This window comes from Siniperca chuatsi, linkage group LG7 (genome assembly GCF_020085105.1).
Source record: "Siniperca chuatsi isolate FFG_IHB_CAS linkage group LG7, ASM2008510v1, whole genome shotgun sequence".
In the NCBI taxonomy this organism is placed as follows: Eukaryota; Metazoa; Chordata; class Actinopteri; order Centrarchiformes; family Sinipercidae; genus Siniperca; species Siniperca chuatsi.
Genome location: NC_058048.1, coordinates 20,458,614 through 20,483,025, shown reverse-complemented (window position 1 = coordinate 20,483,025; position 24,412 = coordinate 20,458,614). Strand labels below are relative to the sequence as shown.

At 39.1% G+C, this 24,412-nt stretch overlaps 4 protein-coding genes and 1 pseudogene across 7 annotated transcripts; 1 reads left to right on the top strand and 4 right to left on the bottom strand.

Annotated features, from left to right (window-relative positions):
- Window positions 1-26: 26 nt before the first annotated feature.
- On the bottom strand, window positions 27-1,260 carry LOC122879561 (vomeronasal type-2 receptor 26-like). Its single transcript, XM_044203801.1, has one exon. The coding sequence runs from the start codon at window positions 1,125-1,127 to the stop codon at window positions 510-512; it is 618 nt and encodes a 205-aa protein (XP_044059736.1). The 5' UTR covers window positions 1,128-1,260; the 3' UTR covers window positions 27-509.
- A 19-nt stretch (window positions 1,261-1,279) lies between these two features.
- LOC122879557 (extracellular calcium-sensing receptor-like) lies at window positions 1,280-4,732 on the bottom strand. 3 transcript variants are annotated; one of them, XM_044203797.1, is made up of 8 exons: window positions 4,626-4,732; window positions 4,208-4,302; window positions 3,619-3,769; window positions 3,200-3,485; window positions 2,264-3,088; window positions 1,907-2,128; window positions 1,645-1,781; window positions 1,280-1,422 (listed from the first exon to the last, which is right to left on the bottom strand). In XM_044203797.1, exons 2-8 carry the CDS (start codon window positions 4,272-4,274, stop codon window positions 1,413-1,415), a joined length of 1,698 nt encoding a protein of 565 aa, XP_044059732.1. In that variant the 5' UTR covers window positions 4,275-4,302; window positions 4,626-4,732; the 3' UTR covers window positions 1,280-1,412. The 3 variants fall into 3 exon arrangements, 1 of the variants encoding a protein (XP_044059732.1); XR_006378731.1 differs by having other exon boundaries at window positions 1,282-1,422; window positions 1,645-1,744; XR_006378730.1 differs by having other exon boundaries at window positions 1,284-1,422; window positions 1,658-1,744.
- Window positions 4,733-6,378: 1,646 nt separating this feature from the next.
- LOC122879559 lies at window positions 6,379-7,316 on the bottom strand (annotated as a pseudogene).
- An 18-nt stretch (window positions 7,317-7,334) lies between these two features.
- On the bottom strand, window positions 7,335-14,185 carry LOC122879550 (extracellular calcium-sensing receptor-like). 2 transcript variants are annotated; one of them, XR_006378729.1, is made up of 10 exons: window positions 13,922-14,185; window positions 12,921-13,209; window positions 12,734-12,820; window positions 12,101-12,292; window positions 11,089-11,622; window positions 10,779-11,003; window positions 10,304-10,427; window positions 10,094-10,221; window positions 7,564-7,684; window positions 7,335-7,417 (listed from the first exon to the last, which is right to left on the bottom strand). XR_006378729.1 is itself a non-coding variant. In XM_044203781.1 (8 exons), exons 1-8 carry the CDS (start codon window positions 14,167-14,169, stop codon window positions 9,320-9,322), a joined length of 2,601 nt encoding a protein of 866 aa, XP_044059716.1. In that variant the 5' UTR covers window positions 14,170-14,185; the 3' UTR covers window positions 8,225-9,319. The 2 variants fall into 2 exon arrangements, 1 of the variants encoding a protein (XP_044059716.1); XM_044203781.1 differs by lacking the exons at window positions 7,335-7,417; window positions 7,564-7,684 and having other exon boundaries at window positions 8,225-10,221.
- A 3,520-nt stretch (window positions 14,186-17,705) lies between these two features.
- On the top strand, window positions 17,706-24,402 carry LOC122879547 (extracellular calcium-sensing receptor-like). The gene is made up of 8 exons (XM_044203776.1): window positions 17,706-17,970; window positions 18,097-18,445; window positions 19,144-19,431; window positions 20,336-20,887; window positions 21,001-21,222; window positions 22,388-22,511; window positions 22,617-23,089; window positions 23,187-24,402. The coding sequence occupies exons 1-8, from the start codon at window positions 17,747-17,749 to the stop codon at window positions 23,607-23,609; spliced, it is 2,655 nt and encodes an 884-aa protein (XP_044059711.1). The 5' UTR covers window positions 17,706-17,746; the 3' UTR covers window positions 23,610-24,402.
- The last annotated feature ends 10 nt before the right edge of the window (window positions 24,403-24,412 follow it).

The window sequence follows — 24,412 nt, the reverse complement described above, 5'->3', positions numbered from 1 at the left end:
ATGATAATGACAAAATAATGAACATCTAGGGAGACAAATACATTTATTTTGATAATGAATGTAATTTGCATAATCAAAAACAATATTTACTGTATTGTTTTGATTACAGTAGAGATTTTGTTTGATTATTAAATTATTAAGGATGATGCAGAATTTCATTTAATTTCAGTGTGTCCCCAAATATAAGCAACTCATATTTATCACGCAAAGATTTTGCATAATTAACAGTTACAATTTAATTTACATACACACAGTGAAAATCATTTGTTATGAAATAATAAAAAAGGCATGATAATTAATAAATATCAAGTATATTTCCATCCATACAGTTTTGTGCATCTTTAATGTCATATTATGTATAGGACATTTATTAATTAAATATCAGACTTGTAGATGCATCTCTGTATTATATAAAATGCCACAACATCTTGCTTTACTCATATACTACTGCTTCCCTATATTATATAAAAGTTAGAGGTAAAGTAGCATCATCTTTTAAAATTAAGGAATCATAATTTTTTGCTCACAGTTTTTCCCATGACATGTTTCTTGGTATTTTTCTCTGGCTTGATCAATATTATGTAACATTTTGGTGCAAAAATGCTAATTAATAAGCCAAATGCTGAAGACAAAATTGCAAATATTTCCACAGCTACAGTGAACTTTCCAGGAGAGCTTACATATGCTGGGATAAAGGTGATCCAGACAGCACAGAATATCAGCATGCTGAATGTGATAAATTTGGCTTCATTAAAGTTATCAGGCAACTTTCGTGCTAGAAATGCAAGGATCAAACATATTATTGCAAGGATCCCTATGTACCCCAGCACTGCATAGAAAGCAGCCTCAGAGCCTGTGTTACATTCTAAGACAATCTTTTTATTGCTGTATTTGAAAACCATGTCTGGGAAAGGTGGGTTTAACTTAAGCCACAACACACATATCAATATCTGAATCAAAGTGCAGGAGCAAACTATGATCCTTTGCTGTGCAGCACTGAACTTTCCTGCAACTTTGTTGCCAGGAAATGTGGCTTTGAAAGCTGTTACAACAACAATAGTTTTCCCAAGACACAGGAAATGCAAAGTGCAAATGTCACACCAAAAGCTGTGTGGCGCAGCATGCATGTCCAGACTGTGGGTCTGCCGATGAAAGTGAGGGGACAGAGAAAACACAAACAAAGAGAAAACAAAAGGAAACAGCTCAGCTCAGAGTTGCTGGCCTTTATCACAGGAGTTTCTCTGTAGCAGATAAAGACCATCATTGTGGCCAGGCACAGAAAGACCCCTACCAGGGATACAACTGCGATAGCTATTCCCATCGGCTCATGATATGTCAGGAACTCAACTGTTTTAGGGATGCACTCATCTTTCCTTTCATTGGACCAGTATTCCTGTGGACAGGGTGTGCAGTCAGCTGTACCTGTTATACATGAACAAAAAAAATGAGGTCAGTGTCTGGATGTTACATTTCCAGCAATGAAATGACACTTCAGTAAAAAATAAATGCAATGCATTTAAAGCAAGAAAATGCAATATGGTGCAGTAACACTAACAATAATATTCTAAACAAGAAATATATGCAAAGACTAAATGCATGCTATGATATTGGACCGGTTGGATTGGTTTGTTTACTATGACATACATGCTTTTGATACCTGTTGAGTTGGCTATAGTTCCATCAGCACATGGGATGCAGTCAAAACAGCAGGTTGGTTTTCCTTTTATTTGAGCTTTCCTGGTTCCTACCGGACAAACATTAGAGCATACCGATGTTGGAACCTGAGAAAACAAAGTTTAAACAATATAATAATAGTGCTGCTATATTCAATTAATTGAATGTTCCTACAGGACACATGGTCCAAAATGTATTAGCTTATTGTATGAAGAAAAGTCTTCACGATTACCATTTTCCCTGTCCTCCACACAATTGCTTCCTCTTCGATGCTGAGCTTATAATCACTGCTAGCAGCAGAGGCAAAATGACCCAGTGTGACATGTTGCACCTGCCCATCTATCAGCTGCCAGTTAATAATATCATAAGAAGCAGGAGGGTCACCATTGACATCAAAAAACACATTATCCCCAAACTGATTTCTAAAATTCACCCTTTGTAGGTGATCAGTGACCTGAGAAAAGGGACTATTATTTGTTAGATAGTGTTCATATTACCAAGATAACTTCTGAACAGATACATTCATTGTACATACATTCATTTGCAGACAGTTGGCGGTATTTCTGATTTTACTTGCACTATTTCTCACCTCTTTGGGCTGAATTTCTGATGCATTCAAACATGGCTTTATTGTTTTTTCTGCAGTTGGTTGGCAGAACACCAGCTGATGTAGGGCATGTGCAATGGCATAAACTGCTTTATAGACATTATAGGACACTCTGAGCTGTGTGACATTGAAGAACACATCCTGGGAATTCATTAATGTCTCATTGCCTGTACATATTCCATTCATTGCCTCAGTACCTGTGTGTTCCCCAGGTAAAACAGGTCTACAGCCCACAATAATCTCCCAGAAATCACTCACAAAGGCTGCTCTTGGATCAGCATAAGGGCTAATGCCTGTAAGAAATGGTTTTAGATTTGGAATAGCCATCTTCTGTACCACAAATCCTAGAGCTCCACCAAAAGCTTGGTAGATTTCAGGTGTGGAGGGTTGAGTTGCTGTTATCCAGGCCTCACTGGCAATCCACTGAATTCCCGTAATGTTCTGTTTCACAACCTCTTTCATCAAAGGGTAAAAGTCACCCTCTGGAACGAAAGCCAGAATGACTTTGACAGTTGACTGCTTGATCATTTCCACCACATCCAGAATTTTATCCATAGTGTATGTTCGTAGAACTGTTCCGACAAATGCAATACAAACCCCAAGCTTTTTAACCTCTTCAGTAAAAGCTAGGATCCCATTCCGCCCGTAGTCATTGTCTGACTGTATGGCCCCAATCCACTGCCAGCCAAAACGTTTGACCAGTGCTGCCAAAGCTTTTGCCTGGAAGTAGTCACTGGGGATTGTCCGGAAAAATGTAGGGTATTTAGCTCTGTCACTCAGGCAGGCACATGTTGAAAAGTAACTTACCTATAAAAAGAACACAAAAAGATGTCTGAAAAAATGCCACAAAAAAGCACTACAAAAGCATCAAATATCACAGAACACTAATCTAATAAAACACATCATTTAATCTCTTACTATTGGCACTTGAAATGGTCCAAGAGCTCCAGCCACAGCTAAAGACTGAGATGATCCTGCCTCTGCTATGAGGGCAGATATAGCTGGAGGACAAGGGGAAGTCAATTCTATCTCCTCTGGTCCACTAGCCAGTGTTAGTGCAGCACGTAAAGTATTTGTAGGAGATGAACAAGAATTAAGGATCCTATAGCCAAGAGATATGTTTGGCAGGAGAGCAGGATCTTTGTTGATTTCTTCAATTGCAAATATCATCACTTGGGTCCACCGAAAAGCTCGCAGGTCAAATCTAAAAAGGTTTTAGTGATTGAAATAGGTCGTAAAATTACAGAGCTGCTGCTGTACATACAATGGCAAGTTTGTAAGACAAGAGTAGAGGAGGATGAATGAAATATGGAAAAGTCAGATATATTAAAACTTACCGTGCACACTTTGCTCCAGGTGGCTTGCTCTCGAATGTTGAAGTGCTACTTATGTCTTTGTTGAAAACCGGGAAAATCCCCCCGATCATTATGTCTCCTTGCTTGAACAAACTTGGCATGTCAAACCGACCCAAAAGCTCACAGCCACAAACTGGGTTCAGGTAGGAAACAAACAGAGATAAGATAATAGCTCCCTGCAGCCCATGCATGTTTGCTTGGCATTTTTTAAAAGACACGAGGAAACAGCTCTTATAACAACTGTGTCAGATGCATGTAGACGTGCTCTCTTCATAAAAACCTTACTTATTTCCCACAGGGCATAGCAATCTTAGATGGGTAGGTAAGGGATGGGTTAGGTAACGTGCTTCCCTGTTTGAACAAACTGGTTGCTGTAAAACATTTTTAAACCTGAGATTCTGTGGCTTTGTCCTTTCAGTGTATTGATTTGGACTACGCAACTCAAGAGTTTTCTGCAGCTAATAACATGGTTCTTCATGACAGAAACACAGCAATGCTCAAACATTCACGTTATATTTTAACCATCTCAAAACTTCAGACATCAGAGCTCACCTCGGAGCCCGCAGCTCACCTGTCTGTGCGTCTCTGCTGCTCAAACTGCTGCTGACAGGATTCTCCTGATAAAATGATGCATGCATACAGTAATACCTCAGCTCCTGATTCACTCTTGAAAAAGAAGATCGGTAGGGAAGATGTTAGTTCAGTAAATATTAATGCTACATGTTACTAATGATTGATTACAGAACATTCTTAGTTGATTTGTTACTGACGCTTATTGGTTCTTCTTAAAAAGAACCTGATGTCTTAATTTGCTTTTCAGGAGGCATATTCACCAACAGTAGGCTAATAAAGTTGTTTAAAATGTCAGAAATTAGCTAACACCTTACACCTGAAATGTAAATATAATAACAGTTGACTGATGTTACTTTTGTCCAGTGGAGATGTTTTTAATTCTGTGATGTTCGAAACATTTAAACTACAATACTGACCGCTTCAGGTTCACCGCTGTTCATTCAGTTCACAGACGCCAGATCATCAGGTCAGGTCTCCCCCATATCTCGCTCTTTCATTCTCTGTTAAAGTAGCCCACTTTTTGCAGAATGTTATTTAATGTGTGTGTTTGTCTTGCTTTATGTACTTCTATTTTATGTGAAATTGTTTAAAAACGTCATAATGACAATAATATTTCAAATCTGTTTTAAAAGTGATAAGAAAGAGGCCTAGTAGCAGATGAGGTGACAGGTGGTCCATAGTTAGTTCAGTATGGGAACTGTCAGTGTTGAGTTCTAATGCCAGCAAAATAATAAAGTTAAAACTTATCATTAAATAATGCATTAATTAATGCATGACCCTGCCTGGATGACTAATAAACATATGAACTAATGCATAAAGTATGATTCATGTCGAAGGGTTCGGGCTAAAATGACTAATATGTGGCCTTTATTAATTATTACTTATGATTGTTCTGTAATACATGCACCTGTAATTAAAAGTTAGTTATGAATGACCAAAAACAGATCTGACCAGAGTTTTGATTGGTCAGCAGTAACATATAACTTACTTCTCAAGAGTTGAACACTGGATTTCTGTATCCGATTCCTCTTTTCATACAAACCAGTAGGTGGCTGCTTCAGCTGTCTGTACGCTGTGTGTATGCATCATTTTGATGTCCTGGATTCGGTCAGGCTGTTTATGTAATATGGCGTGGGTTTAATACGATGACCGCATTTGCAAATTAGTCTTGTGATGCAGACTATTAATTATAAGCACTTAACTCTTCGAATGTGTGACCATGAGTGGTATGATGAGATTATACAAATCATACGTCTCCTTCTAAGTTTTCTTGCTGTTACTGAGATCAATCATTATTTTTGATACTATATTAAATATCAATAAAAGTGCACTGTAAAAAATAATGTTTTTGACAATTTTGGAAGTCCAAGGTAACCAAGGGGTGCTACTGTAAAGACCCCACCTCCCTTGGCAGGGTCAGGGGTGCGCAAGCCGGCTAACTTCCGCTTTAGCCCTCTGCTAACTTGAATGGGGACAAAATTATTTAATTGTGCAGCTCTTCTAGTCCAAACGTTATTGGACCAAATGGATCAAATTCTCATGCTAAAACGAGTCATTTCGCAGGGGTTGTGAAGCCCCAAAAAAATGTATCCACCATTTTACAGCTGCTTCTTTCACAATGTAAGTCTATGAGAAACAGTCTTGTGGGGCCAGTGTGCATCATGTGATGGACACGGAAGTTGGAGTACTTGTGTAATAATAAACTCTATCATACCTGCCTTGTGTCTCCGGCCAGTTCTGTCCGTACCAGTGACGGACCCGGAAGTTTGAATTCCACAGTTTGGCCGCTATGTCAAATTGGCTTCAAAGCCTGGCGCATTTCCTGGAGGCTTGACTATGACGCCTCATGTTTGCACCTCATGCACGTCTTCTATACTGGACCACTGATTGACTACACTACAAAGTGTATTAATAAAGGATGCTTTGATAGCAGTTGTTGATTTGGGGGGGGGGGGATGTTTTGTGTTCCCTATCTTCTTTACTTTTTCAGTATTTCTTAGTCTGTTACCCCACTAAACAATTGCAAGTTTAATCATTAATTAATCTTATACAGAAGCAAACGTTTTGTCCAACATTGATATAATGCTGTTAAAAATTAAATTTAATATACTGTCTACTCCTATACACAATATTTATGATGAAATAAAAATGGGGGGGGGGAAACCCGAGTCAGTATATTCAGTTTATTCAACACATCACACAAGTTCATGAATTACAACAATGTCTTGTGTTTCTACAATATCTGTCAGACTATGCAATAAAATTAGTTTATGTGTTTTCCCCCTAAGGCCATTTGTTGGACACTTCTGATTTACAGATTAAAGTGTTCTTGCTGGTATTTTCCGCATCAAATGTTTTTTCGAGTTTTTCTCTGGCCTGAAGATCATAATATAGAATTTTGGGAAGAAAATGCATGCCAGCAAACCAAAACTGAAAGCAAGAATGACAAATATTTCCACAGCTACAGTGAACTTCCTAGGAGAGCTGACATATGCATAAATGTGATCCAGACTGAACAGAATATCAGCATGCTGAATGTGATCTGTTTGGCTTCATTAAAGCTGTCTGGCAGCTTCCTAGCACGAAAAGCAAGTATAAAACACAAGAGAGCACGACATCCGATATAACCCAACGCAGCCCAGAATCCAACAGCTGAACCCAGGGCACACTCTAAGATGATCTTGTCTTCATAGTACTTCATGTTCTTCTTTGGGAATGGAGGCTTGAGTGTTAGCCAAAGTATACAAATCACCACCTGAATGAGGGTGAATGTCCAAACAGCTGTCAGCTGTGTAGGATCAAACCATTTCATCACATTACTGCTTGGAAGTGTGGCTCTGAAGGCCATTAAAACCACTATAGTTTTCCCTTGACCACAAGGTATAGAGGGCAAAGGTGATGCTGACCGATGTGTGTCGCAGCATGAAGGACCGCTCAGACGGCCGGCCGAGAAAGGTCAGAGAACAGAGGAAACACAGTTTAAATAAGAATAGCAGCATGAATCTCAGCTTCCAATGGGAGTCTCTTTGTGAGTCAAAATAAAATATTGACGTCAGAAGAGACAAGAATATACCAACACATCCAAATCCAGTTAAATGTGCACCCATGATCTATTTGTAGGAAATATATTTACTAGGTTTTGGAAGACAATTATCTTTCTTTTCATTTGGCCAAAATTCAGGTGGACAGATCAAACAGTCTGGAGAATCTGTAAAATAAGTGAAATCATACAGAAATGCAATCATTTCATTAAAATAAAATACAATTCAATTCATCAATATCGTTGTATCACTCTTTTCATTTTTCCTTACTACAATACGCATGAATGAATTCAATTTTGAATTCCTTACTCACTTGTCTGATTATTTCCTCGGGGCAGTCAAAGCAGTCGAAGCAGCACACAGGTTTAAACTTGTTCATGGCCTCATAAGTCCCTGGTGGGCATGGTTCTCTGCAGACAGACCTTGGCACCTGACTAGATAAAACACAGAAAGGTAAAACTCATTGCATCGCATTGTTCATGTCAAAGACATTGCAATGTTAACAAAGTTTCTATAAAGTAAATATTGTCATTCAGCTGTGAAAGGACCAAAGTTAAAAGAAATTATGTTCTCTATTGTGTCGAGACTACCTGTCCTCCCTACATATTCCATATGTGTGGGGACTGACCCCTATGGGAGCAGCTAGCCTGGATATTATTTGAGACACATCAGCTGCGGTGGCCACAGTAATAGGTAGAGCGGCAAGATAGTCTCTCCACTCAGAGAACCTGGGTTACACATACTTCATTACTGTTTCCTCCCCAAACTATTTTGGTTTTGTCTGTGTCTGTTTAAATTTTTACCCCTCTGGAAAAGAAGAATCATATTGAAAACCTTGGCCCCATTCTGTGTTGTAGAGTTCACATACCTCATGTGTTCTAAGACCTATAGAGTGTCAACTGACACATTTTAGCATACATATAAGCAAGCAAAAGAGAAACCATCAAGACATGCCTCAATAAATATACCAGAACTTACAAGCTTAGGTTTATTCTTGTTTTGAGGCAGTTTTACATTACAATTGTGCATGAATGGCATATGCCACAAAGTACAGCTTTGTACACATTATTCTCAGCCCTGAAATGTGTCACGTCTGTGTAGTCACTGAAGACTGTCTTGTGATCCTTTGTGCCAGTACACATAGCAGATGTATTTGATGGAGAGAAGCTGCAGTCAAATAACTTCTCCCAGAAAGCTTTAATTACAACACTCTGTGGTTCATCAGAAGGTTTCAAGCTGAGTGAGAATTAACCAAGACCTGGTATGGATGCCTGAGCGAGGGCAAAGCTTATTGCCCCCTGTAAAATGTTTTTTTTTTCTCTTTTTTTTTTCATTTTTGGCAGGAACAATTTGGTGAAAGACTTGGACATAAACAACAGGACCATCTTTGACAAGGATATCCTTTATTGTCTCTACAATAGCATCCAACTTTGATATTATTTGAGATGTCTTAAAGTAAGGTAATCTGTATTCAACACATATGCCCTCATTCGTTGCTTCCTTAGTGTATTCAGCTGTACCTTTCTCTGAGTACAACCCTTCAGAATAAATAATCCCCACCCAACGTCAGTCAAAGTATTTCATAAGCAGCACCAGGCTGACGATTTGGAAGCGGTCACTTGGCACAGTTCTGAAAAATGTGGGGTATAGTATTTTGTCACTCAAACAAGCACAGGTTGAAAGATGGCTAATGTTCAGAAAGAAAAAAATAAACATGTTAAATAAAATAAATCTGTATATTTTTTTAAAGATGGAAATATAAATAAACAAATAGGACAATGAGACAAACAACAAATTGAGTTTCAGAAATTCCAAAGAACATTCATCGCTAAATATCTTTATTTCATCTTCAAAATCTACATTAAGAGCTTCTTATAATTATACTTAATTGTATATTCAATTCCTTGTATACTGTACTTCAGTTGCAATGCTACATTATCAGTTGCATACAACTTTCACTGCCCAGTCAATACAAATGGAAAATATATCGTAATTCAGGAAGACTACTTTTAAATAACATTAAATATTAAACAGAAATCTTTATTTTCAAATGGTTACCTTATGACATGTTACTTATTTTCTTTTCCCATTAGGTGCTGTTTTGTATTCTTTTCTGGTTTCAGCAAAATAATGTAACACTTTGGAGCAAACAGACAGAACAACAAGCCAAAGCTGGAAGCCAGAATGGCAAATGACTCCACAGCATCTGCATAATTTCCAGGGGAGCTGATGTAAGCAGGAATGAATGCCAGCCACACAGCACAGAAGATCAATATGCTAAAAGTAATGAACTTGGCCTCATTGAAGTTGCCCGGCAACTTACGGGCCAGAAAAGCTAGTACAAAGCACAGACAGGCCTGTAGACCAATATATCCCAGAACACACCAGAATGCAAAGCTGGAGCCCACACTACACTCCAGTATGATCTTTGAGCGTTCATATTGTGTATTTCGGGATGGAAAAGGGGGAGCATCAATGAGCCAGGAAGCGCAGATAACCACCTGAACCAGAGTGCAACTGAAGATAATGACCCTCTGCTGCTTGGGCCCCAGCCACTTCATGATGTTGTCCCCTGGCCTGGTGGCAGTGAAAGCAGCCAACACTACCAGAGTCTTCCCCAGAATGCAGGAGATGCAAAGTGAAAATGTGATGCTAAAGGCAGTGTGGCGCAGCATGCAAGACCAAGATGTTGGCTCTCCAATGAACACCAGGGAACACAGAAAACACAGAGTCAGCGCGAACAGGATGAAGAAGCTTAGTTCAGAGTTATTCAAACGGACGATGGCTGTGTTTCTATGAGAGAAAAAGACTGCAAAGACAGTTATAGTGAGGCAGGCACCCACCACAGAGATCACTGTCAGGGCTATACCCAAGGAATCATAGGCCAAGAACTCCACCTTCTTGGGGATGCAGGCTGTTCTGTCTTTGTTTGACCAGAAGTCCTCAGGACAAAATGTGCACTCTATTGAATCTAAATGGAAGAAGAATCAAATATTACCTGATTGTAATTGAATATATTAGATTAGATTTTTATTGTTTGATTTTAAGCTCACTTGTCTCATTGCTAATTTTGCCACTGTCACATGGTACACAGTCAAAGCAGCAAATAGGCTCCCCACGACGGACAGCCTTCCGGGACCCTGGAAGACAGCTGGCACTGCATACAGACACTGACACCTAGGGAGCAAATAATGGCTTTCAGCTCTGCAGTGAAAAATTATTTTTCAATTACTTGATTAGTCCATTGCCAAACAAAAAACTATTTTGATAAGTGCTTAAGCCATTTATTAAGCAAAACCACCAACATTTGCTGGTTCCAGCTCTCCAAATGTGAGGATGTTTTGCTTTTCTCTGTTGAACATCTCTGTAAATTGAATGGCTTTGAATTTCTACTGTTTATTATATGAATGCAAAGGAACTCATATCAGATCCAGCTTGTCCTGCCCACCTGACTTACCTACACCTCAACCTACAGAACTTCAACAGTTGGCTTCTGATGAAGGTAAAAACACAGTGTGAGCAGCTTGCCTCACTCTGATGCCCTGCCCACATTATGCTGTCCTCCTGGATCACCAGCTCCTCTCCGGCAGGCTTGGTTCCATCAAACAACCCCACGTTGACAAACTCAATGTTCCCGCCTGTGCCTCTCTGCCAGTTGATGACATCATAATAAGGTATGGAGTCGCCCTTCAGATCAAAGTTCACCTCCTCCCCGGCAATGTTGAATGTTACTTCCTGGAGGTAGTATTGGAGCTTGAAAACCAATAGATAATATTAAATACTCTTTCAAACAACATTTTCAATGTTATACTGTAACAGTAAGAATACTAGATTATACCTGCCAGGGGTGTATGTTGTTGCTTTGAGCACATGAGTTGTTTTGGAAAGGCCCATTGCCTGGTTGACAGAGAAGAAGGTTGTGGAGGGAATGAGCAATCGCATATACAGCCTTATAGACATTATAGGCCACTCTAGGGCTGGATGTATTCATGTAGGCTGAATGCTGCTCCAGCAGGGACTCCTGCCCAGAACAGGGAGGCAATTGTAAGCCAGAGGACAGAGAAGGACTGCAACCATACAGAGCCTCCCACAGCTCCTTAACCAGAAGACTATTGGGATACATTTGTGGGTTTACTGTCTGTAGGTATTCACTGAGTCTGGATATATGACCTTTTCTGATGCCAAACCCAATGGTGCCCCCCATGTAGGGGTAATATTCGCTCCCTGTAAAGACAGATGCTGTGACCCAGGCCTCACTAGCCACCCATTGGATTCCAGTGATGTTCTGCATCATGTAATCTCTCAGAAAAGGTGTCATCTCCCCCTCGGCTGAAAATACCACCACCACTTTTGCCGAAGAGCTATGCATCACCTTTACAGAGAGGCAGATGATGAAGGAGGAAAGAGTTTCACAAGGAAGAGAGAAGGCAAAAAGAAAGTGGGTTAAAAATAAGTGACATTGCACAAGACATAGGTACATAATGTAAAATAATTGTATTTTTTTAAAGTCCCTATTTGTTGGATTTGAAATTTTCCAAATCTGGTGACACCTTTTGGTACTATCAAAAAAAAAAACTGTAGCAGACAGCAGTGCATGCAAATACTCCCTTCCCCTCTCCTCCATGGATCCAACCTGGGGACACTGAGATAAATAGGCTGAAAGCAACACATAGACTGCAACAATTTTCACTAGGATTGTCTAATTGTTATCATAAAATAACATAGATATTCCACATATAGGGGCTTTAATGGCTCTTATGTGTAATCAGCACCTACTATAAATGGGTCTTGAGGTGAAATAAAAATTCTCTAAGGCTTTAAAACTTAATATAACATGTCTTTGTGTCTACCTGCATGATCTCCAGTGCCCTCTGGCGATCATAGAGCAGAGGGATCATTTCTTGGTACGCTACACACACTTTGGTACCCTGTAATTCTCTCAGTAATCCTTGCACAGCGAAGCGCCCATATTCATGGTCTCCTCGCAACAGCCCCACCCAAGTCCAGCTGAAGCGCACCAGCAGCTGAGCAATAGCCTTCACCTGGGTTCAAAAGAAAAGAGTGCGAACTCACTTAGTCTCAAAACACATATATTTTGAAAAAAAAAGAAAGTAGGCTGACATCATTTTATAATATTTATTTATACTTTCTTCCCTCCTGATTTTGTATAGCACTGCAAGGTAATATGAACAGGTACTATATGTCATTGCTGTTTAGTGATAAGATTGTAAATCTAATTGATTTTCTTTGTTGGTTGAGAACGTTTTTTACAAACTTGTCCTTAAAACTTATGATAGTTTAGATGAAAACAAAGCAGTGATCTTAGTAAAAAGTTGATTTAATTAGTTTGAGTTTAGGAGGTGCAAGGTTTTCATTGATAACACCAGACAACACAGAAATATATGACCTTTTCAAAAGATGTCTTTTTACTGCTGCAGCACTGAAAGGTTTTCAACCCCTATTAAATCTGAGGCCAGTCTCACCTGATAGTCATCATTAGGGATTACTCTGAAGAAGGTAGGGTATTGTCTTCTGTCAGTGAAACATGCACATGAAGAAAAGTAGCTGATCTGTGTAAAGAAAGAAAAATGAAGAGTACACTATAAACAGATTATAAGGGTAACATGCTAATGTTTTGGGGGGATTATGGTGGAAAAGAGTCATCATTACCATTGGGATTCTGAATGGCTGCAGGATTCTTGACACCACAATAGACTGAGCAGAACCAGATTCCCCAATCACAGCGAGGAGCGGAGAGGCACTGCTGCACATGGGAGAGTCGTCCTCGCTCAGCCCGTTCAACACAGCTAGAGCAGCCCTCTGGCCGGTCAGTGGATATGCACATGAATCAAAGATTTTGTACCCAAGGGTGTAATTGGGCAATAGCTCTGTACTCTGGTTTATCTCCTCCACTGCCAGCCTCATAGTCTGAGCCCAGCGGAAAGCCCTGGGATCAAAGCTGTAGCCCAGCACACACAGTACACACATCAAGTATGGAGAAAATGTCAAATGAAAGGCAGAGATAATATTTTGAATTTGAAGTTGGTCTGAATTGCATTTTTGCATCTATCTTGTGATGAAGTAACTCCATAAGTCCATATTTTCACCTACTTTTCACATTTCACATGCAATATGTTACCAAGATATGTCTTTGGGAATGCTTTATTTTACAGGTCTGACATTTTCAAATAATTTCCTAATAATTTCAAAGATGTTATCTTGAAAGACCCATGTAATTTGGAACTAATGTAGGGGAAATTGATACATTTTTCAACTGGTACACTTTCAAGTTATTAAATCCAGTTAATTGCTTGTGTTAGCTCCATATAAATAGTACCAAATTGCATAGTTCTCTCCAGGAAGATTCTTGGGAAATATTTGGAAATTATTAGGGAATTACACACCTATAAAGTAAAGCAGTACCATGTCATTTTGTGTGTCTCAAGTGCAAGTCAGTTCAAGCCATCACTGTAAAAGAATGTTTTCTTACATGTCAGACTAAATCATCATTGTATTCTAAAATCTGGTAAAATATATATATGCTGTGTAATCCATTTATTAAAAGACGGTATCACAACAAAATCAGACACAATTTAATTAGAAGCAGTAAATTTAATACTCCTACTTTGATTTCCAATCCAATCCATTCTGTTCCAATCTGTTAAACTCACCCATTGCACTTCACTGGCGGTGGTCTGTAGGTGCAGTTGAGGTCTGGCATCTCCTGGTTATAGTGAAGGGGGAAGATCCCTCCAATAACATAGTCACCTTTGGTCACAAAGCCTGGCTGAAAGCTGTTTTGAAGCGTGCACACTTTAACTGCAGTTTGGGGTGGAGAGGAGAAGCTAGAAATTGGGTTATAAGCTATAGTAAGGACACAGACAGTGCAAAGCAAGTGACATAAGACAAGTTGAGCCATATTGTTACACACCCCTAAAGAGCGCGCGCGAGAGAGCATGTAATTAGGCAAGTTATATACAGTATGTGACCTTCTCATTCTTGCATCTTATTAATGACAGAGTTATACTGGATTGGACATCAGCAGTCCCGCCTAATTTACTAAAGTAGGTTAATGCAGACTGAATGACAAATAGTAAATGATGTAACAGGACAATGATAATAGAGATAAAATGTCCTATGAAAGAAAAGACATATTTTTGTAAATGTCAGTTTACTTGCCAGTAAAACTAATGCAGTCTAATGTTACCTTCTTGAGGGTTATAATGTTGCATTCTGGGTGAAACAGTTTCAGAGAGGTGTTGATTCAACATCATGGTTTTTTTGGAGGCTGTAGTTTTTGGCACCATTTGGGGCGAGCAGGTTGTCCACTAATCACAGGATTGGTGGTTCGAGCCCCAGCTCCTCCTGTCCACATTTTGCTGTTATCCTTGGGCAAGTCAGACCTGCATGGTAGCTTGTTGCCGTTGGTGTGGAAAACAATCACATTGTGATATATATAAAACTTAAACCTGCTGTCACAATGATAACACACATATACGCACACACTACTGATACACTAGAGTGGGCAAGCCTCACTCAAGTGGGGACTGCCTAATGAGAAAATGGAAACTGCAAAAAAATGTGTATACGGTCACTTACACCCTAGTTACACAGGATGTGTTTTTCAGTCATCCGTGTCACATGTGTCATACTTCTATTTTAATCAATACAGCTATCTACACATGCCACGCAATGCGCATAACTGTGATCCGAAGCTTCTTTTTGGGGGCTATTTTCTTCCCTTTAACATGCAGAACTACAGTGATACCCAAGACACGGGTGACCACACAGCAGTACTGTGATTGAACGCATGCTGTGTAGACAGTGATGGAGGACAAAAGCTGCTGTAGCCACTGTAGACAAGATGTAAGACTACGTGACTGTTTGAAAACATATTACAGTAAAAAATAAATTAAAACAAATAATAATTGAACACTGACTGATAAAACAAAGAAAACAGACAAACTTTTCTGAAAGTTGGCCTCTGACTCATAAACAAGCTCTGTCCAGAGAACTGATAAGCTTTCTCCCAGGAAACTCTGCTGTCGACCTTTGCTGGACTCTAGAGCACTAATGGAAAGTTGAATGACAATTTCAGGATTTATGACAGGCCTGTAAGAACTCACAGAGTATGAACAACAAAGGTTGATAGCCAAATTTTGAAAGCTAATCTTTCTTAGTAAATTACAACTTGAGAGAACACTATCTCTGGTTTCCATCAAGTGAAACTCAGTACTTGTAAAACTTTATAACTAAAAGAACAAAGAAACTGACTTTTCCATGCAGAAATTAAATCTATACTAATTAATATGTTACAGCAAGAAAGTTTTGAGTTAACATGCAGATTTGGATGCAGGGGAAACAAACCCTGAAACAACAAGGGCTTTTTTATATGAAGAAATTAAGTGTGTATGATATTTGTGCAAAGTGTGGCTCACCATTTTCTGTATTGACACAAAACTATTTTTCAGTGACATTCGTGGTAATTTGGGACAGCATGTTTGATCATTTGGGACACAGTTTCATTAGTGTCTGTCCTTGCTTTCAACTCTAATGACATATTTCAAAGGTGTGATTTCTTGTGTTCTTAACCTTAATATTAATCAATTAAACATGCCTAAGGTTACTTGATGTTACATATTAGCCTATTATGATGTGTTATGATAGCCTCATTCTGTCCTCACTCCACTTGTTATAGCCTAGATGGTGCGTTTAGACTCTTTGAGTAGATAATGACGTGAAAATTGTTAATGTATACATACAGTATGCCTATCCAGACAATTGATCATAGCTTGCAGTAAAACAAAATGTAAGTTGGAATGCAAAATCTCAGATGCTCTTATGTATGTTACTTACTTATAAGTGGATAATATCCCGTTTTAGTCAGAAAAGTGTGTGGTACCTTCCAGAAACTGATGAGACCAAGTTTTAAATCTGGGAGAATTAAACTTTTATAACTTTATTAATTCTTTAGGAAGATTACAAAAACAAGAGGAAACCACCCTCTTATCCTCTTTTCTTCAAGACCTTCTCATCTTCAGTAGACCTCTGACAAAAAGGCTCTTACCTGCTGTTCCTCTCCCCCTTGGCCTGTGTGCCGGGGGGAGGCCCAGCTGGCCTTAACCGAACTGCAGAGGAAACGAAGGTTCATGTTGGAACAGAACAGAACATGTTGGAAAATGCCAACATCTAGCAACTTTTAAAGAAGGAAGTCTTCTAAATGAGCCTGCTCCAGTTCTGGGGTCTAACACAACAAAGGTTAGAAAAGAAGAAACCTTGGATCCTACGCACCCAGCCACGTGGTGCAAATAAAAAGAGACAGAGAGACGAAGAGGGAGGTGCAATACAAACTAACTCTTAAAGAAAGAAACTGTGTTAGCCCTCCTAAATTGCTGCTACCGCTACCAGATTAAAGAAGATACTCCATTCTGTTGCAGCACCTGCATCTTAACGATACCACCGTTAGGGCCATAATGGACTTTAAACCCAGTCAGCATCTGGCAGACGCTCACACTGCATTGCCATCACAACCAAACCAAGGAAAACATCATCAGCCTGGCTATGGAAAGAGAGACATCCGACTCGAGCCGAAGTCGCCACACAGGGCCAAGAAACCCATCAGCTAACCCAGATGCTCGCTCACCCCACCAAGCACCCCACAGAGAAATGGCACTGCCTCTCCTCTCCCCTCCAGAGCAATGTCTACCCTGTTTAGCCAAAAACTCAGGTGAAACAAAAATACTTTTCCTGTAATAGGTTATGGGATTGATGCTTTAGCTTAATAAGAGCAATTAAGAAGTGTAGATCAAAATTAGGATTTTCCATCAACATAGGTATGATATCTAAATTATTTCTGATGATTAATAATTCCTATTAATTGTTCCTTTGACTTTCCAAAACTTCTCAGTTGCTGAAAGGTGTGAAAGTTGATTTCACTGGTAAATATTAAACTTTATCAATGGTTATCCACTTGATTATTATGTGGTTTGTGTGCATGAAGTATTCTGGTCACTGTACACGAGACAAGAACTCTATAGCAACTTCAGATCAAGACTAAATTGATTATTATTATTTTATTGTAAATTTAGTAACAATAAATCTGCTTCTTTCTCTTACCATATTAAAGGTCATTCACTATGACCAGTGTAATGCATTTAAACCTTAATTCACTACAAAATACAGACACAAGTAAATCATATGTCAGTCAGAAAACAATAAATTTTTCAACAACTGAAGAGCTGACTATGAAAATACATTTTTTTCATTGCGAATTTTCCCTACCCCAGGATAAGGTGTTACCTTTAATGATGTCACAGCTACTGTATCTGGGCGGTCCCCTCAGCTTTATGTGTGCTAACTACAGTGTATAAATCAGCTGCGTCCTGAAATATCATAAGCCTTTATATGTGACAACAAAGGGCAGCTACTGTTGTATATTCAGCCATTAAATATTAAACATTACTGAGCTTAGGCTTTCCTTCAAACCTAGGTCAGCCATGGCAATGCCGGCTGCAAAGTTTCTTATGTTTCTTTCTCTCTTTGGGGGCAAACCAAGCTCAGCTGCTGCTCTGGATAGCTGTGTTTTCTTGGGGGAAGAAGACAAAAACAGTCTGTATGAAGACGGAGATGTAGTTATTGGGGGCTTATTCCCTCTACACTACAGCCCTGTGTCTTCTCTTCCAACATACAAAACAAAACCAACACGTAATATGTATAAGTAGTAAGTGAATATTTGCATGTATTTACACAGTAGATTTCATTTTATTGGATTTGTGTTTAGGGTATTTTGAAACACATATACTGTATATTTGTGCCGTGTGAAGAACTGCTTTTCACTTCTGTACAGTTTCAGCTCCCGTGCCTTGCGCTGGATGCAGACGATGACCTTTGCAATCAAAGAGATCAACCAGCGCAGTGACCTACTGCCACAGCTCAAGCTGGGTTTCCACATCCGTGACAGCTGTGATGACATACCTGTGTCTCTGAGAACATCTTTGCTGTTGGTGAACGGCCAGCCAGAGAGAGGCTCCAGAGCCGAGAGTGTGAACAGAGACAAAGGTCCAGAAAGTAATAGCAGCTCCAAATTAGGCTGTGCTGCCGTACAAAGGACTGTGTCCCCAGTAATCATAGGAGATGCTGCTTCTGGGGTGACTATCGCTCTGCTAAGAAGCCTGGGTTCTTTCCATATCCCTCTGGTGAGACTGCCTAACTGTCTGAGCACTTGTGTTGTGATAATATTAATAATATATCTGTTTTTGCCATGTTAAATCAGTCTTTTATGGTTTCTTCATATTAATGAGGTGCCATCCAGTTGCAAATCATTGCTGTCCTATGAAAACTACTGTTCTTTAACTTGTCAACTGTTCAGAGAATAGAACAACAGCCGCATTTCAGCTTTCCGATAATGCTTTTTTTTCGAGATAACCTAATGTGTTTTTTAAATGTGTTTATTTACCTTAAGAAGTAGGAATTTCCTCAACTCATAGAGAAACACTTAATCCCTCAATTTATTTGAAACATTCAAAATCACCAAATTTGCCGGAACATGGTTTACAATGTACAGAGTTGAAATATTTGTTGCTGTTGATTGATTGTTGATTCAAGTATTCAGTGCTTTATTTGTAAATGTACCAGTATTATGCTTATAGTGTATAAATGTCAAAATTATATTCCATAAATTTGTAAAACATTTCAAAAGTCCGTATTTCAAAATCAGTATTAACTAATGTTCCATCTCACCGGCTGAGTAGTTAAGTCACAAGACTCCAAACTCCTTTTTTCATTTCAAGTGCAGAGAAAAGTCTGCACCACTGAATGCTTGTAAAGATGGTGGTATTGTTTGGTGAAATTTGAAACTGTGGAGAAGGTTAACTATTGTTTTCTATAATACTAGGTGAGCTATTTCGCATCCTGCAACTGTCTGAGTAATCAAAGGGAGTTCCCCACATTCATGCGCACCATGCCTAGTGATGCCTTCCAGATCAGAGCCGTGGCTCGACTGGTTAGCTATTTTGGCTGGACCTGGGTGGGAGTCATTGGTGTGGAATCTGATTATGCTCGCTTTGCAATCCAGCTCTTCCTGCAGGAGTCAGTGCAGTACGGTGTGTGTGCTGCCTACACTCACTTCTATCCTGTAGTCCTGAGTAAGCAGGCTCTAGATGAGCTTCTGGATGTTATTCAGGTACCTATGGGTCACTAGGAATTTTTCATACATACAGGGGGTAGACAAACTAACACCTGCGATAAATACTATCTTTGTGAAGCATATAATGTAAAATCTTTATCAGGATTGTTTCATAAAGGTTTCAACTTAACTCCATGGCCATTTGAGGCCATAGGGTGTAGTTTTGCGTACATTTGTACATTTAAATTACCCTTACAATTAACACATGTCAATTAAATTGGTCTTTGTGTCTTCCATAAGTCTAACAAATGAATAAGAAATATGGCCAATCCTGAAAATTATTGTTTGTTTCATTGATAGTATTAATGCTGTATTTACATCTAACCACAGATAACAACAATGAATTCAATTCCATTTACATTAAAATTAAATAAATAAAGCATGGAAATACTTTAAGACTGAAATATTGTTTTAGTCACTAAAAATCTTGTCTCAAGAACACTGTCCTTTGCTGCCTTAGCTTTGATAGATGTTCAGATGTAGTGTTTTTCTATTAGATTAATACAATACAAAAATTGTCACATCATCAAGTTTAGGCTCACAAAGCTTGGTATTCAACACTACAACCTTTGTCCTGAAAAATTAACATAAAGGTAATTTGACACCTTTCTGACACAGTTTCTCAACTTCATTTGAAGTATTTGAGGCTGATACATCATGTAATGTGTTCTTGTTATTTTATTTATTTATTTATTTTTCTACTCCCTGTACACATGGCTTGTTCATATACATAGTCATTACTGTAATAAAAGTAAAAGTGCTATAATCTATATTATTATGGGTGCTTTAATGTGACTCATATTTCATATAAAGTAGAGGATGTCCAACACAACATTAATAAGTTTTTAAAAAAAGTTTAAATTGCATTAATATAAACTATATCTGCATTTCCACTGTTTAGGTGGCGTCCTCAAAGGTCATTATTAACTTTTCTGGTGAGTCAGAGATGCAGGGCATTCTAAGAGAGATTCGACGTCGGAATATTACCGGCCTGCAGTGGATCGCCAGTGAGGCTTGGGCCACTGCCAAATCACTCTGGGAAAAGTTTGGAGATCTCCTGACGGGAACTTTAGGATTTGCAATCCGGAGAGCTGATGTGATTCCAGGGCTGAAACAACACCTCACTAGTCTCAGACCATCCTATATTCATGAATCAGGTTTCTTGGCAGAATTTTGGGAAGAGATGTTTAACTGTCGACTGAATGCGTCAGTGAACAGCCACTCTCACGGGGTCGACAACTACCTTGACAGATTGCCATGTAAAGGGACAGAGGATTTAAATGATGTTTACTCTCCTTATTCTGATGTGACACAGCTAAGAGTGTCCTATAATGTCTACAAGGCTGTGTATTTGGTGGCCCATGCATTGCAAGATATGAGTAACTGCATAGTCGGACAGGGACCTTTCCTGAATGGCACCTGTGCAGACCCAAAGCATTTTGAACCGTGGGAGGTGAGGCTTATAGTTGGTTAAATATTATTAGTAGTATAAATTTTAAAAAGGGTGAGCAAGAAGTCAATGCACCACAATCTTTTTTAGATAACCTGTTTTCCTTTCTCTCTCAGCTAATCCATTACATGAAGCATGCAAATTTTTCTGCACTGGGGGAGAAAGTCAACTTTGATCAAAACGGTGACCCCATTGCCTATTATGATCTCTTGAACTGGCAAAGGAGGCCTGATGGCTCATTACATTTGGTAAAAGTAGGTTTCTATGACGCCTCTTCGCATGCGGGACGCAGCCTGGTCATAAATGACTCAGTGATTCAGTGGCCTGTTGGGAAGCAGGTGTGTTCTCTGCAAACAGGCTTGGGACCATGTTCACCTCTTAGATTGTTGTATGTACTGTTGATCAACACATCAGCTAATCTGTTCTTATTATTGTGCAAAATACTTTATTGTTAAACAAACTGAAGAAAATGTCACATTTAAATATAACCAACTCAAGCTGACATCAATTGCATATGAATGTTACAAAAATAAACCCCATTAATAGCCCAATTAGCAGTTAAGTATAATTACCATTTTAATAGCTAAATTTGCAAATGGGTAATAGTTGAGATGTTTACAGAGGGAAAATGGTATTTTGCAAATGTGAGTTGTGAATATAATGATGCATATGTTATTACATTTTTAGTACAGCTTTTATTTGTTAAAGAATTTCAACAGAAAAAAAATTTTTACAAGACAAAAATAGAGACATGTTTTTTAATATTATGTTATTGGGGATTGTATGATGTTAAAGGAGCAGTGTGTAGGATTTGGTGGCATCTAGCGATGAAATTGCAGATTGCAACCATTTGAATATCACTTGCCTCACCCTCCCCTTCCAGAAACTACGATGGCCGCGAACCCCCCAAAAAACGCAAAAGGCCCTATCTAGAGCCAGTATTTGGTTTGTACATTCTGGGCCACTGTAGAAACATAGAGGTGCAACATGGCGGCTTGTATAGAAGGGGACCTGCTCCCTCTGTAGATAAGAATGGCTCATTCTAAGGTAATGAAAACACAACGATTATTATTTTCAGATGATTATAAACTAATGAAAACGTACTTATAAATATTATATTCTTTTTCTGCCAATAACTCCTCTTAAAACTTACACACTGGACCTTTAACAACGGTGTTACATTTGATAAAGGCATGAACATCAGTTCTCTGTTGATCATGGTGGTGATTCAAATAATTCACTCTGAGTAATAATTATTACAGCATTGTTACGCTATTACTGCCTTATAATCCTGTTGATTATGTATTACAATAATGGCTTGTTCACAGAATTGTATTAAATCATTTAGTTATAACACAGCTTTTATAGATCACGTTGAATTTGCTTTGCATTGTTTGTAGAGACCAATACTGCATAACAAAGCAGAGACAGAAAACCAAAGAAAAGATGGTGAATATTGATTGAAATCAGTGTCTTTCTGAGTGGCTGAACTTTCCATCTCAGGCTTTCCGGTCTGTATGCAGTGACAGTTGTCCTCCAGGTACCCGCATCGCCAGGAGAAAGGGGGAACCCATCTGCTGTTTCGACTGTGTCCCCTGTGCTGAGGGAGAAGTTAGTAATAAGACTGGTGTGTTGTGTTCTGTCTTTCCTGTATTATCCAAATATAAACTGGCCTGCTTGTATCTAAATGTGGCTTCTCTAAACTAAAAAGTTATCTTCTCTCCATCTCCAGATTCTTTAGAGTGCTCACGCTGCTCAGAGGTCACGTGGCCCAATAAAGCCAGAGATCTCTGCATCCCGAAGACTATTGAGTTCCTGTCTTACCATGAGTTAATGGGTATTGTGTTGTGTGTTGTATCTGTCCTCGGAGCTTGTATTTCCCTCTCCATTCTTGCAATATTCTTCACATGCAAAGACACAGCACTGGTTCGGGCCAACAACATGGAACTGAGCTTCCTTCTCTTGGTGTTTCTTGCTGTCTGTTTCCTTGTTGGCCTGTTGTTCATTGGTGAGCCTTCAGACTGGCTTTGCCGTATCAGGTACCCAGCATTCGGGATCAGTTTTGCCCTCTGCATTTCATGCCTACTGGCCAAGACAATAGTGGTCCTAATGGCTTTTAGGTCCACACTGCCAGGAAGTAATGTCATGAAATGGTTTGGACCCAAACAACAGAGAGCCAGTGCACTTTTAGGAACAGCTGTCCAGGTAAGAACACTTTCTATAAGTCAACTAAATCAACTCCATGAATATTTTTTCAACTGTGTCGATTAAAAATTTACATCCTGTTTTTCGCTCCGCTCAGGTAATAATCTGTCTAATCTGGCTGCTCACCAGTCCACCTCATGCCAACAACAACACAGATTACCACAGTGCTACCATCATCATCGAGTGTGTCACTGGTTCAGAGGTTGGCTTCTGGTGTGTTCTTGGATACATTGGCACCTTGGCCTGTATGTGCTTCCTAGTGGCTTTTTTGGCTCGGAAGCTGCCTGATAATTTTAACGAGGCGAAGTTCATCACCTTCAGCATGCTGATATTCTTTGCAGTGTGGATTACTTTTATCCCAGTTTATGTGAGCACAGCTGGGAAATACACAGTGGCTGTCCATATTTTTGCTATTTTAGCCTCATCTTTTGGCCTCCTTTTTTGCATTTTTGCTCCAAAGTGCTATATCATAATTCTGAAACCGGAAAAAAACATCAAGAAAAACATGATGCAAAGATGAAAATGACAGTACATTACATATGCTGATAAAAAAGAATGTATAAGAAAGGCATTTTAATGAAATATCTTTGTGTTGTGTTGAAATATTGTTGCTCCAATGCTAGCTAACAAGTTTTCTCTAATGATGCAACTATTGACAGTGGGAAGGAATTTCCTAAGGGGTGCTATGTGAGTAGAAGGTAGTGAGGTACAGGGTTACACACATTGGGGTCACTTGTAGACCTAGAAAAGGAATGACCTCTGTCTCTCTAGCAATAGTTCATTCTGTTGCCATACGTGCATGACAACAGCTGTGTAGAAAGGAAGAGCCTTTGCTTAGATAACCAAGGCCAGAAGATAGTTTTCTCTGTCTCAGTCTTAGATGAAGAGACAGACTGGCACCACTTTAGAATGTATTACATGTGACCTGCTAAGTACAACGTGACTTAGGCAAGCATTAGAGTTCAACACCCAATATACATATTTAGGTCAGTAAAGAATAACCTTGTATGGAATGCATCGTAGACTCCATATGGCAAGTAAAGGGTTAAATACTGGGCATCAGGAAGAGACCTTAAGATTTCGGTTTTGGCACTACCACGCTACTGTTCTCTGTACTGCTTTTGCAATTCTCCTCGGCCGAGCTTCAATAAATATTTCTGCTCAAGACATCCTGAGTTTCCTCAAACCTACAAACCTTCTTCATCAATAGAGGGGACCAGCTCACAAGAATTTCCATCACAGACAGTACGTTACAACTAAATAGGTACAACTGTACACATATATTTCGATTTTTAATAAAAATGTCTATTGCATATAGCGTTC

Excerpts from the sequence above, each read along its gene's own strand:
- LOC122879547 (XM_044203776.1), top strand. The coding sequence starts at position 17,747 with ATGGCAATGCCGGCTGCAAAGTTTCTTATGTTTCTTTCTCTCTTTGGG. Across the intron at positions 19,432-20,335 it reads AGCTTCTGGATGTTATTCAG|GTGGCGTCCTCAAAGGTCAT; the intron begins GTACCTATGGGT and ends TCCACTGTTTAG. Across the intron at positions 20,888-21,000 it reads AGCATTTTGAACCGTGGGAG|CTAATCCATTACATGAAGCA; the intron begins GTGAGGCTTATA and ends TTTCTCTCTCAG.
- LOC122879561 (XM_044203801.1), bottom strand. The coding sequence starts at position 1,127 with ATGCATGCTGCGCCACACAGCTTTTGGTGTGACATTTGCACTTTGCAT.
- LOC122879557 (XM_044203797.1), bottom strand. The coding sequence starts at position 4,274 with ATGCATGCATCATTTTATCAGGAGAATCCTGTCAGCAGCAGTTTGAGC. Across the intron at positions 3,770-4,207 it reads CAGCAGAGACGCACAGACAG|TTTGTGGCTGTGAGCTTTTG; the intron begins GTGAGCTGCGGG and ends ACCTGAACCCAG. Across the intron at positions 1,782-1,906 it reads TGTGGAGGACAGGGAAAATG|GTTCCAACATCGGTATGCTC; the intron begins GTAATCGTGAAG and ends TTGTTTTCTCAG.
- LOC122879550 (XM_044203781.1), bottom strand. The coding sequence starts at position 14,169 with ATGGCTCAACTTGTCTTATGTCACTTGCTTTGCACTGTCTGTGTCCTT. Across the intron at positions 11,623-12,100 it reads GGGCACTGGAGATCATGCAG|GTGATGCATAGCTCTTCGGC; the intron begins GTAGACACAAAG and ends CTCTCTGTAAAG. Across the intron at positions 10,428-10,778 it reads GGGCAGGGCATCAGAGTGAG|GTGTCAGTGTCTGTATGCAG; the intron begins GCAAGCTGCTCA and ends TTTGCTCCCTAG.